Genomic DNA, 16698 nt, shown 5'->3' with positions numbered 1-16698 from the left:
AATAAATAGCTCAAATTATAGTGATCAAGCAACTCTTCATTGTTGATACATCTGAAAATGTTGATTTAATAGCGAAAAACGGCAAAAGTAATGAGAATTGGTCGAACGGATTAATGTGATTAAAATGGGTATATTTCCCCTATATGCATCTCATTTGTTGTTTCTCACTTCAGTCCAGTCTCGATTATCCGAAGATTTGCATAAGACTTAGGATAATCGAATCACAAAAAAATATTATTATTTTTTTCGATTTTTGAAATTTCTTGTTTTGCACATCAAATTCGATTTCTGCGACCCCACTTTAATCAAATTTATTTCAATATTTCATCACCAGTATTTTGGCTGCCATCCTGAATTATAAAATTCTAAATCACTTTAGCGTAGTTTAGGGATTATTCTTAAGCTCCACAATAAAAAATGAGAGAACGAAAAAAAAAATCTGATAATCGTATCCAATGTTTTTTCGAGGCCTTCTGATAATCGAGTCTGGACTGTATTAAAACAAAATATTTTACAAAACTTTTGAAAAAAAAACTGGCTTGCTCAATTTCTATGGAGCTGTTTATTATTCGCATTAAGTTGCAAACAAACTTTAGCAGCTGTAAATGAACGTCAAAGTACTACTATGCCAACATTGGGTGCCCGTTGGAATAACATGCTGTTCCCCAAGTTTAAATTTTCTTAACTGTATTCATAATAGAAACTTTCTTGTGGAAATTATTATGGATGGTTGCAAATCTTTGGCTTTGTTGAAATTGGCGATTTCAACAATCATAAATAAACATAAATATTCTTTCACACTGCTTTAAACAGGATTATGCAGTGTGAACTACAAATCGAAGGGCATTTCAATGAAAAATAATGTAAAAACTCAAAGCAAACATCATAAATCTGCAAACAATCATCGATCGCAAAACGACCAACGTTTTCTAACGAACCACGATCGAGAATTAGAGCCCAACTTTAGGATCGTGCCCTCATGCACAGTACACAAACAGAAGAAGTATGTAGGTATTATAGTGCTGTGAACAGGTTTTCGTTATTCGTTCAGCCTCCTTCTCTCGCTCTCTCTCTCTCTCTCGTACAACCCATACTACAAGAACCAGTTTGGACAGTTTGAATTTGTGGTGATCGCGCTTTTTGTCGGATTCTGGTGTGGGTGTGCCACAGCTGTATGTGTGTGGTAGAAACATAAACCATATAGTAAAAGGTTTTCAACTGGTGGCTTGAAAAACACGCCATCAACAACAACAGCCACGGGATGCTGGCACGTGTGCAGCGAAAGTCACATACTGGAGAAGGGCGCATATTTTGGTTGCAAATTTCAGAAAAAGGTAAGGCACCCGAGTTGATGGAGGTTAAACTGTTTTAAAAATACTTGAAAACTTATTTTTTAATATGATCTGAAAGCAGCTAATTATGAATATTTAAAGATATAAATATTCTTATCTTGAAGATTAGAACAATTGGGCAATAGTTCAGTAAAAGTGAACTGAAATGCTCTAAATCGTAAATAATGCTGTTATAACAAACGAACATTTTAAAATCTCATTCTAATATATTTTTGTTGAAAACGACTGTAATTTATATTCAAAATTAATATTTTAAAATAACCATTGATGTCTAAAGTTCGTTCACTTGCGGTCGTCGAAGTCTCCAGCATTATTAAACGAAATCTGCTTCGATCTTCTCACCCTTCCCTACTCGGGACTGAGATGCTCATTCCCATTCAGGTATCAAGCTGTACCTGTGTGTGACACCACGCCATCGATCGTCATCATCATCGTCATCCCGTGCAGTACAGATCATCGAACTAAAACCTTCTGCTCTCAGATGCTGCTGCTGCCAACCAAGATGATCTGCACCAAACGGGCAGCTGAGCCGCTCAACGCTCTCTCAACCAACCATCCACCAACACAAGCAGCCCCACTAACTAACACTAGCAACCGACTTAACCCGCCCAGCCAGCAAACGAGCAGCAAAAATTTAAAACCTCTCTTTAGTATCGTTTTGTGCTTAAAGTCGTTCGGATCGGAATCGCGAAAGTGCGTTGCTCGGTGCGTTCTTTTTGGTTTTACACCCTGGTTAGTCCAAGTGTTGGGCAGTGTTGGGGCCCCCGTTGAGTTGTGGTGAAGTGATCTCTTCATAAGGTTCTTCAAACGTTTTAGTCGCGCAGCGGTTGCGCTGCATCGTGCGCAGTGACGGCGGCGGTGGCGGTTGGTTATTGGCTGGTCAGATTCCGCGTTTTAGAAGAAGGAAGATCTCTGGGGAAAAAAATAATGGTGTGTATTATGGCTAAGGGAGAACATTTGCGTTATTAGTAACACAGAAGAAATGTTGCCTTACTCCTGACACGGTGTATTTTTTCGAGTCCTTAATGAAAAAAAAAATCGGTATGCTCGATATTTGGCACCGTGAAAGAAGGGCTCTTTCCCGACATTTGGCGGGATCTAGCTGTTTATTACCCAATAGGCTCCGACAAATATTTTTTAATTCCTCTGCCACATTACACCATCCTAAAATAAATAGTGACTTTCTCCAAAATTTCTCGAACTAAAACAGATACTTTTTTATGGAATTTGTTTAGAAAACTGTTGTCTACAATGTGATTGATTCTAAAATGTTTTTAAATGTTATGGTGTAATGTGGAAGAGGACTAAAACAATCTTCTTCGGATCCTATTGGGTAATAAACAGTTAATTAATTAAATGGTCCATGTTTTGCATTGTTTATTGCTCAAATTCGTATCCGGAAATGTGTTGCTAAATTTTCATGACAAATTGTACAAAGAAAAGATTTATTTTCGGTCGTATCGGGGTTTGCAGCTTGGATTTTGGGGTAATTCAAAGAAAGCTAGAAATCTGGTAAATTTGGCTCGAATTTTTTTTTGTTGGAGGTCAAATATTGGTCAAATATAGTTGGTTAGAGTTCTCAAAACATATTCATAAGAAATTTGTGTGATATCAACATGAATGCACCGATTTTCTGTGACTTTTTTGAACAAATATCCCATAAAATCGAAAAAAAAACTTCAAAAAAAAAGTTGTTCTAGACCCCCAACGAAATATTTCGGTAGACCCCGCAAAATGTCGAGAAAGAGCCCTTCTTTCACGGTGCCAAATATCAGACCGATTTTTTTTAACATTAGTTTGTTCTACACCGTGGCATATTTTCTGCATTGGATGATTTTTTGAAATTTTAGTACATGGCATATTAATACCAAGCTTATTTTTGGCAATTGCAACCTTATAATGCAAAAATGTCATACAAATATATTAGTCCTACAAATTTTAATTGTACTCTGCTGATGATTCAACTTATGTTACTCTCGAGCATTTCTTTAAAATTATTCTTAAATATTTAGATTGTTTGTTTTCCTGAATACCTTTTTATATTGTCCATTTATAAGTTGTTGAAAGTATTTTTCAAAGTTTAGTTTTTCGCCTCCCCCTACTTTGAAAATGCATTTAAAATCCAGGAAAATGTATGATTGTACTAAAATTGCGCGTGATAGTTGTAACAAGGTTTATTTTTTTTTTAGTACCAGAGCTCCTTTTTTTAAGTTCAATATCTAGTACGATATAAAAAATATTATTTAACTCCGGAAGATGCAAAAGGGGTTATTTTTGGCAAGAAACATGTAAGGAAGACAAAGTTATTGAAAATACTGCAGCACTTTAGTGGAATTTATAAACTTTTCCCGAACGAATCTGTATTTTTTATAGAAATGATTTCCAGTATCTACTTTTACTCAAAATTTCGAAAAGCGTATTTTTTTTTCAACATTGTAGAACATTGTTACACTCTAAAAAATAACCCTGCAAAGTTAGAAAAAAAAACGAAATTTTAAAATGAAAAATTTTGTTAAAAATGAAAAAAATTACCCTTCTGGGTCAATGAAGATTCGAAAAGTACATTAAATTTCCCATAAAATGACATGTTCCAAATTTTTTTACAGTCAAGTAACGGAAAATGGGAGAATTTTTAAAACTTTTTTAGTGTTTTTTTTTCGATGAAAAATACGTTTTTTCGGAATTCTGAGTATGCCATCCAATCGGGCGTCTAATTTTACATAAAAGTCCCTTTGACACCAAATATCTATCTCATCACCGTTTCAGTCTGCAAATTATTGAAAAACACCTCTTTTTTCGCATGTTCAAAAATGGAAGGGGTCGTACCGCCCCTCCGTCACGAGATATCAAAAAACGGACCTCGGTTTGGTGATCAGGGACAAAAGTTACCCCTTAGGACAAAGTTTCACGCAAATCGAAGAGGGGTGGGGGCAACTTTTCCCGATGTCGTGTGAGTTGGTAGAGAATTACCCAAAAGTAGTTTCAGAAATTCTGCTATTTTTCGTCACTGAACTGTTAAATAATTTGGCACATGTCATTTTATGGGGAATTCAATGTACATTTCAAATCTGCAATAGCCTAGAAGGGGCATTTTATCATTTAGAACTTTTTTTTCATTTTTATTTTTTTGTTTTTGTTCTAACTTTGCAGGGTTATTTTTTAGAGTGTAATAATGTTCTACAAAGTTTTAGAGCTGACAATTACAAAAAATATGTGTATACATAAGGGATTTGCTTGTAACCATCAGGAGTTAGCGTGATTTTGGGTGACATTTGGTCTGATATGGATATGGATAGATTATTTTAGACACAAAATATGCAATAAATACTATTTTGTAGGCTTGAGTTTGGTGGAAAACTTTGATAAAATTTTATCACTGGAAGTTGCAGCTCTGCAAGTTAAATTTGATTGAAAATGGGGTAAGGCAAGAATCAATTTTATTTCAAATTGTTGTTCCTATAGTGTGACGAGCGGAAATTTTTCGTGAAAAATTCACCGGCAAATTTTTAACCTTTCGATTTCCGGGATATTTGGTCGATACTCCTGGGTAATTTGAAACTTACAAAGTATTAAGCAAAATTAATATAATGCGAATCAAAAACATTAGATGAGTTATGTTCTAAACATAGGAAAAATATATAGACATATTAAAGTTCTATTGTATTAATGCTTCTGAAATTTGCTGATTCAGAAATAATAAAATTTAACTTGCAAAAACTGTCAATAACTCTAAGTAATAACATGACCATGAGTCCAGAATTTTCATTAAAAAATAATTTGCAGTTACAGACCAGATTGAAATAAAAAAATATGGTATGTTAACTTCTCTACTTCAAGTTAATTTCCTTTTTTGAAGGCAATAAATCAATTGTACTGTTTTATTTGAAAAGGACACGTTGGGTTAGTTCATAAATCTTTTGAATTTTTGTAAATTTTTTGATGTACAGTACCGCAACAATCTTCAAATTTTGAAAACAAATGATTGCTGAATATCTTAACTGCCCAACTTTGCGAATGTTTTTAAAAATGTTATATTTTCTGGGGTCAACTTTGTCTGTATTTTTCACCAACATTTTCTATACTTTATATCAAAATAAGTATGCAGTAATTTTTGTTTTGTCCCAGACTGTGCCTCTACGTATTTTAAAACAATGTTAATAATAATGGTATCATTTTATAGAAAAAAAATGTGAAAAACAGGCAAAAATTGAAAAAGTGACTCTATAAACATGAAAAAAATGTGAAAGACAAAATGTAATGATAGGAGGAGGACCAAATAATGCCAAAAACAAACATAAACTAAGCAAGATAAATGCAAATTAAAAAACTACAAATAAAACAAGAAAAGCGTAAAACAAGAGAAGTAAAGTTTTTCGTAGAACAAAAGTACAGTCATCCCTTATATTCGGAACACAGTTTACAGATCGGCCAATGTTAAAAAAATCATAGAAAATCGATAATTGAACTTAATGATTCGCTTTTACCTTCACTTGAAAGTTTTTCTTGCGATCTTTCAAATGCTGTATCGAACAACTGCAAATTTTAACTTTTATATCAAGTTTTTGAAGAAATACTTTGACCCTTGAAATCCACAAATTCGGAACACTTTTTTCTTACGGATGTAAACAAACTTTGATTCTCTCCAGGAGTACATATTTTCTACAAAATAATGACTTCACACACCGGAAACAATGAAACTAAAGCTTAATAATGTATTATAAATGGTCTGATAACTTTTTTTGTGAAAACATCTGTTAAATTCAGGTGTTCCACAATTGTGGGAGGCACAATAACATTCCACAATTATGGAACAGGCAATTTGGAGGCAGTGTTTTGCAGCTGTGAACAAAACAGCCTCGATCTGCAGTTTTCTATTCAAAACTAACTAAATCCACCTATGTGGTTGATGCCTTCCTCACTTTTTACCAATAATGGGTAATAAAAGTGGTTTGGACACATATTTCAGCTATTTTTTTTAGGTCCAGAAAAATAAGTACACAGATATAACTTAAGTTGTCATAACTCGAGACAGGGTTGCTAGATTTTCAATTATGTAGACTCATTGGAAAGGTCTCTTGATTACCTAACCAACGATGGGTTGGATGATGGTTCCGGACATCGTTTACATACATTTAAGTGAGATCCGGCTTCATAAAAGTACATAAATCTCACTTAAGTGGTCATAACTCGAGACAGGGTTGCCAGATCTTCAATGTTAAGGACTCGTTGGAAAGGTCTCTCGATTACCTAACAATGATGGGTCGGATGATGGTTCCGGACATCGTTTACATGCATTTAAGTGAGATCCGGCTTCAAAAAAGTACATAAATATCACTTAAGTGGTCATAACTCGAGACAGGGTTGCTAGATTTTCAATTATGTAGACTCATTGGAAAGGTCTCTTGATTACCTAACCAACGATGGGTTGGATGATGGTTCCGGACATCGTTTACATACATTTAAGTGAGATCCGGCTTCAAAAAAGTACATAAATATCACTTAAGTGGTCATAACTCGAGACAGGGTTGCCAGATCTTCGATGTTGTGGATTCGTTGGAAAGGTCTCTTGATTACCTAACCAATGATGGGTCGGATGATGGATCCGGACATCGTTTACATGCATATAATTGAGATCCGGATATATGTGAAAACACATTTTTATACATTACTTTTGATCTACTTATCGAAACTTCAAACAATTCAATAGCGATGTATGGGACCCTAAACCAAGTCGAATGCAATTGGTTCGATCAAAATCGGTTCAGCCAGTGCTGAGAAAACTTGGCAAGATTTTTGAACACATACATACATACACACACACACATACACACACACACACACATACACACACACATACACACACACACACACATTTGTTCAGTTTTCGATTCTGAGTCGATATGTATATATGAAGGTGGGTCTTCGAGCTTTTAATAAAAAGTTCATTTTTAGAGCAGGATTATAGCCTTACCTCAGTGAGGAAGGCAAAAAGATCTCCTTTTGCTAGTAAAATAGCAAGAGAATGTCCAAATAAAGCTCCTAAAAATAGAATAGGTCACCAGAAAAGATTCATTTGGCATGCTATGGACAAATTATCACAAAAGTTTTCCGAATTTGTGGGTGTTCCGAATATTGTGGGATGACTGTAGCTCAAAATGACTTTCTGAACACGGGAAAAATACAAAATTTCGAAAACAAATTGGGCAGTAGAGGGGTAATCTCAAAAAGGAAATCAAATTATGCGTAAATTTCGGAAAAAAACTTCTTATCTATGGCTCATTTCGCCTCAACTGTACACATAAAAGTACAAATTCGAAATCGACTTTTTCTGATCAAGCTCAAATTTGGTGGAGCCTGACACTGTCAAAACATGTAAGAATCTCAATTTGGCACCAAATTCGTTTTTGGCACCGCAAAGTTTTGCGACAAAACTTGACAGTTATAATTGGAAGCTGAATTGAATGGCGTCATCAGATATTCGATTTCAATCAAACTCAGATGCATTTTGCGCAGCTTTACACGCAATTTCCCAATATACATGCGATTCAATTTTGAATTAAACTTCACCATCGTTTTCTCCAGACGATTTTAGACAAGAATACATTTTTCGAATGTTGGGAGAATCGGATTCTCTTGAGATAACGATTTAATAAGCTTGCTTTTGCAGAATTTTCTGCAAAACTTTGGGTAGAATTTCCGATGAGGTAAATTGTTTGATATAGAAAAAAAAACTTAAGAATACACGTTGTTGTTTTCCAGAGAACTCCCCCTTCGTTCACTAAACGGGCTATAGTTTGGATTTATTTTGGCTTTGACTGCCTACTAAAGACTCGCTTTTAAAGACTCTCATCATCTCGTTTCGTGCTGGTCGCAGCCACTGGCTCGTTGCTCTGGCCGGTGAAAAGAAGCAATCATCGTCTTACACGGAGTGCCACAAAAGAAGCCTCTTGCCCTTCTTCGGCGGTGGATTACGCGCGGCGTACAGCCGCCGTTGATTGCAATTATCCCCAAGTGGGCAGCCAGCGTGGTTTTGGCGGCTATTATTGTTTGCAAATTCAATCTGGTGATTTATATAAAACTGTGAAGCGTTTACTAGAGGGAAAAAAAGAGAGTGTAACTTGTGTGACACAGGACGGAGCAAATCGCAGGAAGAACGCAGAGAGGGAGGGAAGTTGTAATTTGAGCACTAAATGGTTAAAGTCGAAGAAGTGCAGCTGAAATCCGCGAATGCCTAAAGTCGTCGTCATCATGTTTGCGGGCTTAATTGAGCGGCGAAGTGCATTCCGCTGGCGGCGACGGAAGGAGCAGTGCTCAAGTGTGTGTGTTTATCTTGAAGAGTAGAGTGTGTGTGCTTAAGGCTCCTTCGGGGATTGGGGCGTGATGCAGTGACCTTTTTCTAAGTTTAAAAGGATATCCTTTGCACATGTAAAGTGTCAGGTAACATTGTTGAAAAAGACGCTTGGAAGAAATGATGAGAACGGAAAACAGGATGAAGGACGTGGCAAATATCCGGAAGAGTATCGATATTCATGAGAACATTTAAAAAAAATCACTCAGCTAATAGTGAAAAGTCATGAGAGGTAAAATTTGAAATTATGATTGCAAAAAAAAACTAAATTTCTGTCGAATGTAATAATTTTATGTATGAAAAACAATTTGAATCGTTGAAAAAACTGCATTTAAATATTATTTTTGGGACAATTATTGAGAATGCAACGGCCTTTATCCAGTTTTATTGTATTGTGTAGTCTTAGCTGAAAATGTTGATGGTTTACACCAAATTTGAATTTAGCAGAAAACTAATTTCAAGTAAAACAATGCAAATGGGTCAGTGACGAAGTATAATCAAAGAATCTATCCTGCTCACGTCAGTTGATGTTTACATTAAGAACGAACAGGGTTTTACACTTCGACATTAGAGAAATAAGTCGAAATTTTATAATTTTGTGTAACTTAATCAATAAGAATTTAAGGTTAATTTACCAACTATATTCTAATCCATAATGAAACATAAATTGCAACGATCTCTCACATCCTCCCAATACCCTGAGCGAGCAGTGATCGTCGCGAGTTGTGACTCAATCGAAGCAAAATATGATCGTAAACAAACACCAAGCCCAAAAGGGAGCTCCAAAAAGCCACTGCCGTCGCCACCCCGCCCCACTGCCAAATACAGAAGAAGAAGAAAAAAATGTGAACTCAATTTTTTGGCGCAACCCACTGCCAAGAGCCGTGTCTCAACGAGAGTGCGGTTTGCCCTCAAGGAATACTTAATTTTAACCATTCTCTTTCCCTTCAGTTGGACGAGCTAGTTCAGCAGCAGCAGCAGCAGCAATAATAATAATAGTTGGCAATAAAAGTAAAAAGTAGTGCACGAACCATGAACCTTTAAGAGGGACGGGTCGCCGAAATTAGTGACATCAACGCCGCGCAATGGCAGCGACGAACCGAAATCGCAAAAATATTCTCACGCTGAACCAGCAGCAGCAGCCGCAGCAGCAGCAACAGCATTATCAGCCACAGCTGGCTCAACCGCAGCATCCGCATCATCATCAACTGAGCTACCAACAGCAGCAGCAGAGTCAGCAACATGCAGAAGGACTTCCGAAGTCGTTCGTGGCTGCCATGCGGACGCTGTTTGACATCATGGACGATGGGAAAACCGGTTTCGTCAAGTTGGCCGACATCGAGGATCGCTGGCAGGACGACGGTTCCAAGGGGTTGCCCCGGGGCGTAATTGACAGTCTGCGCAAGGTGACGCCCCCGAACGGATTGCTCTCGTTCGAACGGTTCTGCAGCGGGCTCAAGATCTGTCTGGTGCGGAATCAGTCGGACTGTTCGGGGTCACCGCCGCCACCACCCCCTCCGTTGAGCAGACTGTCGTCCAAAGACAGCGAAAAGCTCCCACTATCACCTTCGAAGCTTTCCGTGAGGCCACCATCCGCCCCACTACTGGATCTCGACTCCCCAATCAAACTCCCTTGGACCAGTACCGCTCCAAACACGGCCACCGTGCGGCCAAACAACGCCATGCCTGCACAGAAAACCCTCAGCATGCCTCAGCTGCTCAACCCGGACAGTGATCTCGATATGGTGCTCGAGTCTCCACCAATTATCCTGCCCGGAGGCACGTACGGGCCTCCCAAACCTCCGCGGGTCTCCCTGAACCTCGAGCGGAACCACCAACCCACCAACACCCAAAACGCCAGCAATACCAACAGCATGGACAAAGCGGAGATCCGCAACGCCCTGCAAAACTGGCAAATGTCCCTCCTCATGAACGAGGACAAAACCCAGACGCGACTCACCCGAGGTCCAGCCGATGGACAGATTGATCTGTCCAACGGTGGAGGTTCCCCATCGTCCAGCATGCACCTGTATCAGAAGAAAACCAGCGGATCGGGCGGAGGTACCCTGAGTCGGAGGAGGGAACCGCGAAGGCATACGCTCCAGAACGGGATCGACTACAGTATGCTGAAGCGGTTGAAGCAGATCGAACAGGAGAAGGACATCCTGGTGCAGGGGCTGACGGCGGTGGAGAAGGCCCGTGATTGGTATCTCAAACAGCTGGCGAGCGTACAGGATCGGCTCAAATACCTCGGCCGGCCAGGGGCGCATATGGTGAGTTGATTTGGCTGTTGCTATTGTTGAGTTTATTTAAGATCGCATTGGTATTATTTCATGGCAGAAGCATAAGGAAAAAATCAAAAAATGCCCCACAACAAAAATTGTGTCATTTTACTCAATTGTCTTTGAAATTTCGTTCTAAATCGTAATTAAATTTGAAAAACATATTTAGACACATTTCTCATATTTTCACCATAAGCCAAAAGTTCAATCACAAATTGTTATTGTTCAATCGAAATTATAGAATGAAGCATGAAGTGTGCCCCCACCCACATTTTTCAACACATTGATAAATAGATTAAAATTATCAAAAATTGATTCAAACAGGTTTTGTTAGGGAACATCCATAAACCACGTGGACACTAGGGTGGTTCAAATCTGGGCTTTCTCGGGGCTACCCCTTGAAATCAAAGATTGACCCATCACTAGGCTAAATTCCAAATTTGACCTCATTCTGACCACGGGAATCCCTCCCTCTAATCGCTTGAAGTTTGTATGGAAAAAATCATCAAAATGTATGGAGAAAGCAAATGTTTTAGTGTTTTACCTGTGGAGGGCGCAATAGTCACCCTATCTTCATCAATTCTCAGATATAGAACCTTTATTAAATTTAAAACAACTTTTCCTAGGACACAATATTTTAGGATTTTTTGCTAAACAATTATTAGCTTCTGAAAGAACCATTTTTAAGCGGCCATTATTCAAAATCGGTCCCAAAAATCCGCCACTACCCCTCCCCCCAAGACCATTCCCAAAAATTTGGGGGCAAAAAAATATTTGTTTCAGAAATCTTTAACATTTTAATGAAAAAAAACGAAACTATTGGCACTACGCCCCCCGGGGCATGGCCTTCCTCTAACGTGGGATTTCTGCTCCAGCGCCTCTGACGAGACAGGAGAAACCGGGACCGACGTTTTACTTCACCATCCGATAGAAGCTCAGTGGATAAGGCGGGAATCGAACCCGCGTCTCATAGCATCATCGGGATCGGCAGCCGAAGCCGCTACCCCTGCGCCACGAGACCCACCAACATTTTAATGAAATAGAAGTCTAATCAACTGAAAACAATTTGAAATGCAGTTTCCTACGCTTAAAATCATAATGTATTTGTCCCTACTTTGGGCCTAGTACCTATTTTGGGTCTACCACTTTAATTCAACGATATTGTATATTACATCAAATCTGACAGGAATCTGTCACTTGAAAATGATTCGTGCTGTCATTATCTTCATTTTAGTGAGCAAGAATAATTAACTTTTTCCTCGTAGAGATGAAGCAAACAATATATCACTCTTCACTTTTTTCTTGGCGAATTTCTAGTTGCCCATTAGGTCCAAAATTTTCACCACATTTGTTTACCGCTTGTTGACACTCAGCGCCACGGCTTTCATCGCTCGGCATACGAATGAGAGCCTTCCCCCGAATCTCAAACCACCGGCAATTTGTTTTTGTTGCTGGGTTGCACAATCCCATTGCAAAAACAATTCTGGAGTTTTTTTGGAAAGGTCCAATAGACCAAATTTCCAGTTTCTGCTTTTTGGGTGTTTTTGAATCCGCCTTAAGTCAGGGGTATTAATAAACACCCAAAAAGCAAAAAACGGAAAATTTGGTTTATTGGACCTTTAAAAAAAACTCAAGAATTGCTTAGCTGCCACCAAACCAATCAAATAGGGTACGTTATCCATTAGTGGACCCCTTTCCTCTAGTGGACCCTCTGAAGGGGTTTTGATGTCTGCAAATCTTTTATTTGGCATGTTCAGCATCATTTAAAACAATGTTGACTGACATTGAATTGTCCTTTTTGCCAAAATAAGTGTTATGAGTTCGACTTCTGAAATCAGCCATGGCCACTTGCATTTTCACAACAAAACAGCATTTCTATTTTATGATTGAATTAACTATCCAATCATTTTTTGACTGATTATTTAACTTCAGTAAGTTGAAATAATATAAGTTTAATTAACTATACTAAAATAAAGCGAAGAACTGCTCATTTTCAAGCAAAAATTAGGGGGGTCCAATATAGGACAACGAAAATTCTAACTTTTCCAAAAGTGGACCCCTTTTAATTTAACCTTCAAAAATGAAGAAAACTGTGAATTTAAGCAAAAGTTTCTCTTAAACATACAATAAATGCTTGTTGTTATCAACCTAATTGCATATTTTTCAATTATGAGTATAAATATAGCTGTTTTCATGTTAAAAGTATCAAAAATGCTGAAGCCGTAAGAATTTATAATTAATAAAAAACTATAGTTAATTGTACTTAACTGAAGCATCAGAATCAAAGTTTGAAATAATGTTTTATAATAATAAATCAATAACAATTTTTTTTTTGAAAATAAACATGCGTAGTTTTATCAGCAGCTGTAAACAAATCTATTGTTTTGTTTCGGTCAACTTTTTATGTAATTTATATGGAAAAATGTGCATCAAAAAATTTTTTTTTATCATTTTAAAGTTTTTATTGTTTTTAAAACGTTTTCTTTGACCTTTTTCGAAAATAAAATTGTTTAAATGCCAGTTAGGTTTTTTGTTGTTTTAAGCCAAATTTGTTAACAAAACATATTTGTTTATGATGAAAAATCCATCTTTTATTCATTATATCTATCATAAGCCTCCACCATGCATCAAAACACCAAATATCGGTGAAATTTGATATAAAAATAATAGTTTTCCTATAGTGGACCCGGGGCCACGATCGGATTATGGACCCGGGTTTATTATAGGAAAAGGGGGTCCATAACAGGCAAAACAACTTTTTTTTTCAAATGACAATTTTTCTGCTCAAAAACAAATTACTGATGAAACAAATAGTCAAAATTGTCCAAAGACTTCAGATTTCATTTGGTTATGAAAAAGTGCTTAAAATATTGAAAAATTGTGAAAAATGCGCGTCGTCTCTCCTAGGGGGTCCACTAATAGTTAAAATACCCTAACTGATTGAAGTTACTTCGTTTATCTCGGAAATCATGAATATATTTACGGTATATTTGACACTTCTCAGGATCAAATCGGATCTTCTTGCATCCTTCGACAAAGTTGTAGGAAATTAAATTTCATAGAAGAATCTCACACTTGGGCAATTTTGAGCGAGACCTGCACCACCTGCTACCAAAATCCTGAATCGATGTTTTTCCCCACATTTTTTCGCAATTTTCCCCATATAAACTAGAACGATAAAAAGCGACCCTTAAACTTTAAACGATTTGGCTCAAAATTGGCATAGATACTTATTATTGCCTAAAGAACCGAGCCAGGGGGTAACTCTTGAGACTACCAGAATTTAAAAAAAAAATTCTTGTCACCCTAGTGACCACTCTACAAACATTAATAACGATCGCACAACACCTAATACACTTTCAAACTCTTGCAACTAGCCTGCTAAAAGCTGTTCAACTCATTTGACTTGCATTTGACTGCCACACCCCAAATTTCAATGCTTTGTGCTTATCGTTTTCAATCAGAAAGGTCAGCCATGTGTTGCTGGCAATGAAACGTGGAATGTGCAACACTGAAGCATGTTTTGTTGAGGTGGTGTTTCATTTATTGGCCTACTAAGTTGAGCGACCTAATTTATTTACTTTTGTAGTTTTTCAAAATCATATTTTTTGTGGCCTGCTAAAATTATAAAGGCTTTCTATTTCTTTGGGACAGATACAATTTAATAGCTGTAATTCAATACCATAAAAGCTTTAGCAAAAACCCAACTAGTTGAAAATTCAAAACTTCAGATAATTTGCTCGAAAAATATTCCTAATTCAAATATTTAGCAATATTCTAATCACATTTATTGTCACTCCTTCTCCGCCACAGGAACCCTGGACCGACGCCCACCAGGAACGGCTCGACCTGCAGCGTGCCCGCGTCCTCGAGGTGAACCGCCACCTGATGACGCTGGCCGAAAGTTGGGAACGGGGTGGCTTCCCGCTGCACATGAACCTCGCCCTGCGACCCCCGACGTTGGCCTACCCTCATCACCAAGCGCAGGCCCCACAACCACCCCAGCGACCTCAGGGTCAAACGGCCAGCACCGGTGGCGGTCAACAGACAACGGAGACGGTCAACCGGCTGAAGCAGCAGAACTTTCAACTGTCGGAGGAAATCAACCAGAAAAATGAAAAGTTGTCCCTGTTGGAGCGGGAAAAGTCCTCGCTCATCCGGGAGTTGCTGCAGCTTCAGCGGGTCAACCGGGCCAGCAGCATGACTTCCAACACCGAAGAGTTGGTGTTTTAGCATCCGGAAGTGATGCGGCCATTACAGATTTCGAACTGCGTTTTGCACCTTGTTGTTTTGATTCTTTGCCCTAGTCAGGTAGCACAGATTTAGAGGAGTTAAGAGTTTGAGGACACTTTGACGGGTGCGGCAGTTTTAGAGCATTTACAGCCAAGTGTGATTTTAATTAGGAGATATGAGGTGTGTTCGCGTCAAAATTGTACAGCATAGAGAAAATTTGTTAAATAAAGTGAACTTGAAGTTAGATTGGTTTTTGAAGAAAATTCATAAATGTCCGATTTTAAAGTATTTAAAAATTTTCTCTAATGTGAATAAGCTTTTGCGTAATATTCTGACAAATCTCCCATCTTCGATTTGCATGAAGGGTTGGTATAAGGGGTGATTTTGGTCTGTCTTTTTTTTATATCTTGTCCCGAGCAGGGGTAAATAACACGGGAATACCAAATTTTGGTATTACTTGGGCAAATAACAGCGACCAAAATGTGCTCTTGGTTGCCCAGTAATAGATGGTAAAATACCATGAAATCATACCAAAATCTTGTATGTGGAAGGGCACAACAATACCAAACCATGTTATTCCAAAGGTAAAATAATACCACAAAATAAAATCACTTCAATACCAAGTTGAAGTCTTCTGAATTTTTGAACATTGCTTGAATACCAAAACTTGGTATTGCCATGGTTTTATTTTTAGGTATTCCCGCGCCCTTGGAAACTCATATTTTGGTATTCCTGTGGTCTTCCACATACATGATTTTGGTATGGTTTGATGGTATTTTACCATCTATTACTGGGCAACCAAGAGCACATTATGGTCGCTGGTATTTGAACAAGTAATACCAAAATTTGGTATTTTCATACCATTTTTAGTGCAGCAGTTGCAGTTAGTGAAAAAACGGAAATGATCCATATGCAACAGCCAAATCTACTCACCTGATGATTCCATGTTGTTCTTAGTGATATTCTTCACCACATCGAATGCATTTGTCATTGATGAACGGCCTGTGCATGAAGTTCTTGAAGCTTCTGAAAAATAACAAGATTGAAAAATAAGTATTATTAAAATGAAACTGGATCGAAATTCGCCAAAATTCAATAATCTGTTGATTGACTCGTTTTTCAAAGTATTTGGTTATCCCGACTTAGAGAAATTTCAACGCGTTTTGAAAAAAATATTAGTGGGTACATTACAAAAAAAAAATTAAATCAGCTTTAACATTTTTGGGTTTCAAGTCCTTTTAGCGCAAAACTAACTATCTCGTCAAAAATTTTGAAAAATTTCCATAGTTTCAGAGAAAATTGATGAAACATTTCAATACCAAAATAATACCAAAATGTGCCATCCTGACTTAGAAAATTTTCCACAATTTCAAGTAATTTCTTTAGGGGGTATATCAAAAATGTTTAAAATCAGGTTTGACATTTCCGGTTTTCAATGAAAGCATTCGCTTTGAGACATCGCAAAATTAATTATTTTGTCAAA

At 37.6% G+C, this 16698-nt stretch overlaps 1 protein-coding gene across 4 annotated transcripts; it reads left to right on the top strand.

The window, feature by feature from the left end:
- The first annotated feature begins 2013 nt into the window (after positions 1 to 2013).
- On the top strand, positions 2014 to 15456 carry LOC6036644 (suppressor APC domain-containing protein 2). Of its 4 annotated transcripts, none has more exons than XM_038257804.1 (3): positions 2014 to 2084; positions 9652 to 10973; positions 14796 to 15456. In XM_038257804.1, the coding sequence occupies exons 2-3, from the start codon at positions 9786 to 9788 to the stop codon at positions 15213 to 15215; spliced, it is 1608 nt and encodes a 535-aa protein (XP_038113732.1). In that variant the 5' UTR covers positions 2014 to 2084; positions 9652 to 9785; the 3' UTR covers positions 15216 to 15456. The 4 variants fall into 4 exon arrangements, with proteins under 4 accessions (XP_038113732.1, XP_038113734.1, XP_038113733.1 ...); XM_038257806.1 differs by having other exon boundaries at positions 2016 to 2057; XM_038257805.1 differs by having other exon boundaries at positions 2078 to 2150.
- Positions 15457 to 16698: the final 1242 nt, after the last annotated feature.

Source organism: Culex quinquefasciatus, chromosome 2 (assembly GCF_015732765.1).
Source record: "Culex quinquefasciatus strain JHB chromosome 2, VPISU_Cqui_1.0_pri_paternal, whole genome shotgun sequence".
In the NCBI taxonomy this organism is placed as follows: domain Eukaryota; kingdom Metazoa; phylum Arthropoda; class Insecta; order Diptera; family Culicidae; genus Culex; species Culex quinquefasciatus.
This window is presented reverse-complemented; position numbering and strand designations above follow the sequence as displayed.

Bases quoted from the DNA above. Each gene is read 5' to 3' on its own strand.
- LOC6036644 (XM_038257804.1), top strand. From the start codon at position 9,786: ATGGCAGCGACGAACCGAAATCGCAAAAATATTCTCACGCTGAACCAG. The intron at 10,974-14,795 runs GTGAGTTGATTT...TCTCCGCCACAG, and splicing joins GCCGGCCAGGGGCGCATATG to GAACCCTGGACCGACGCCCA.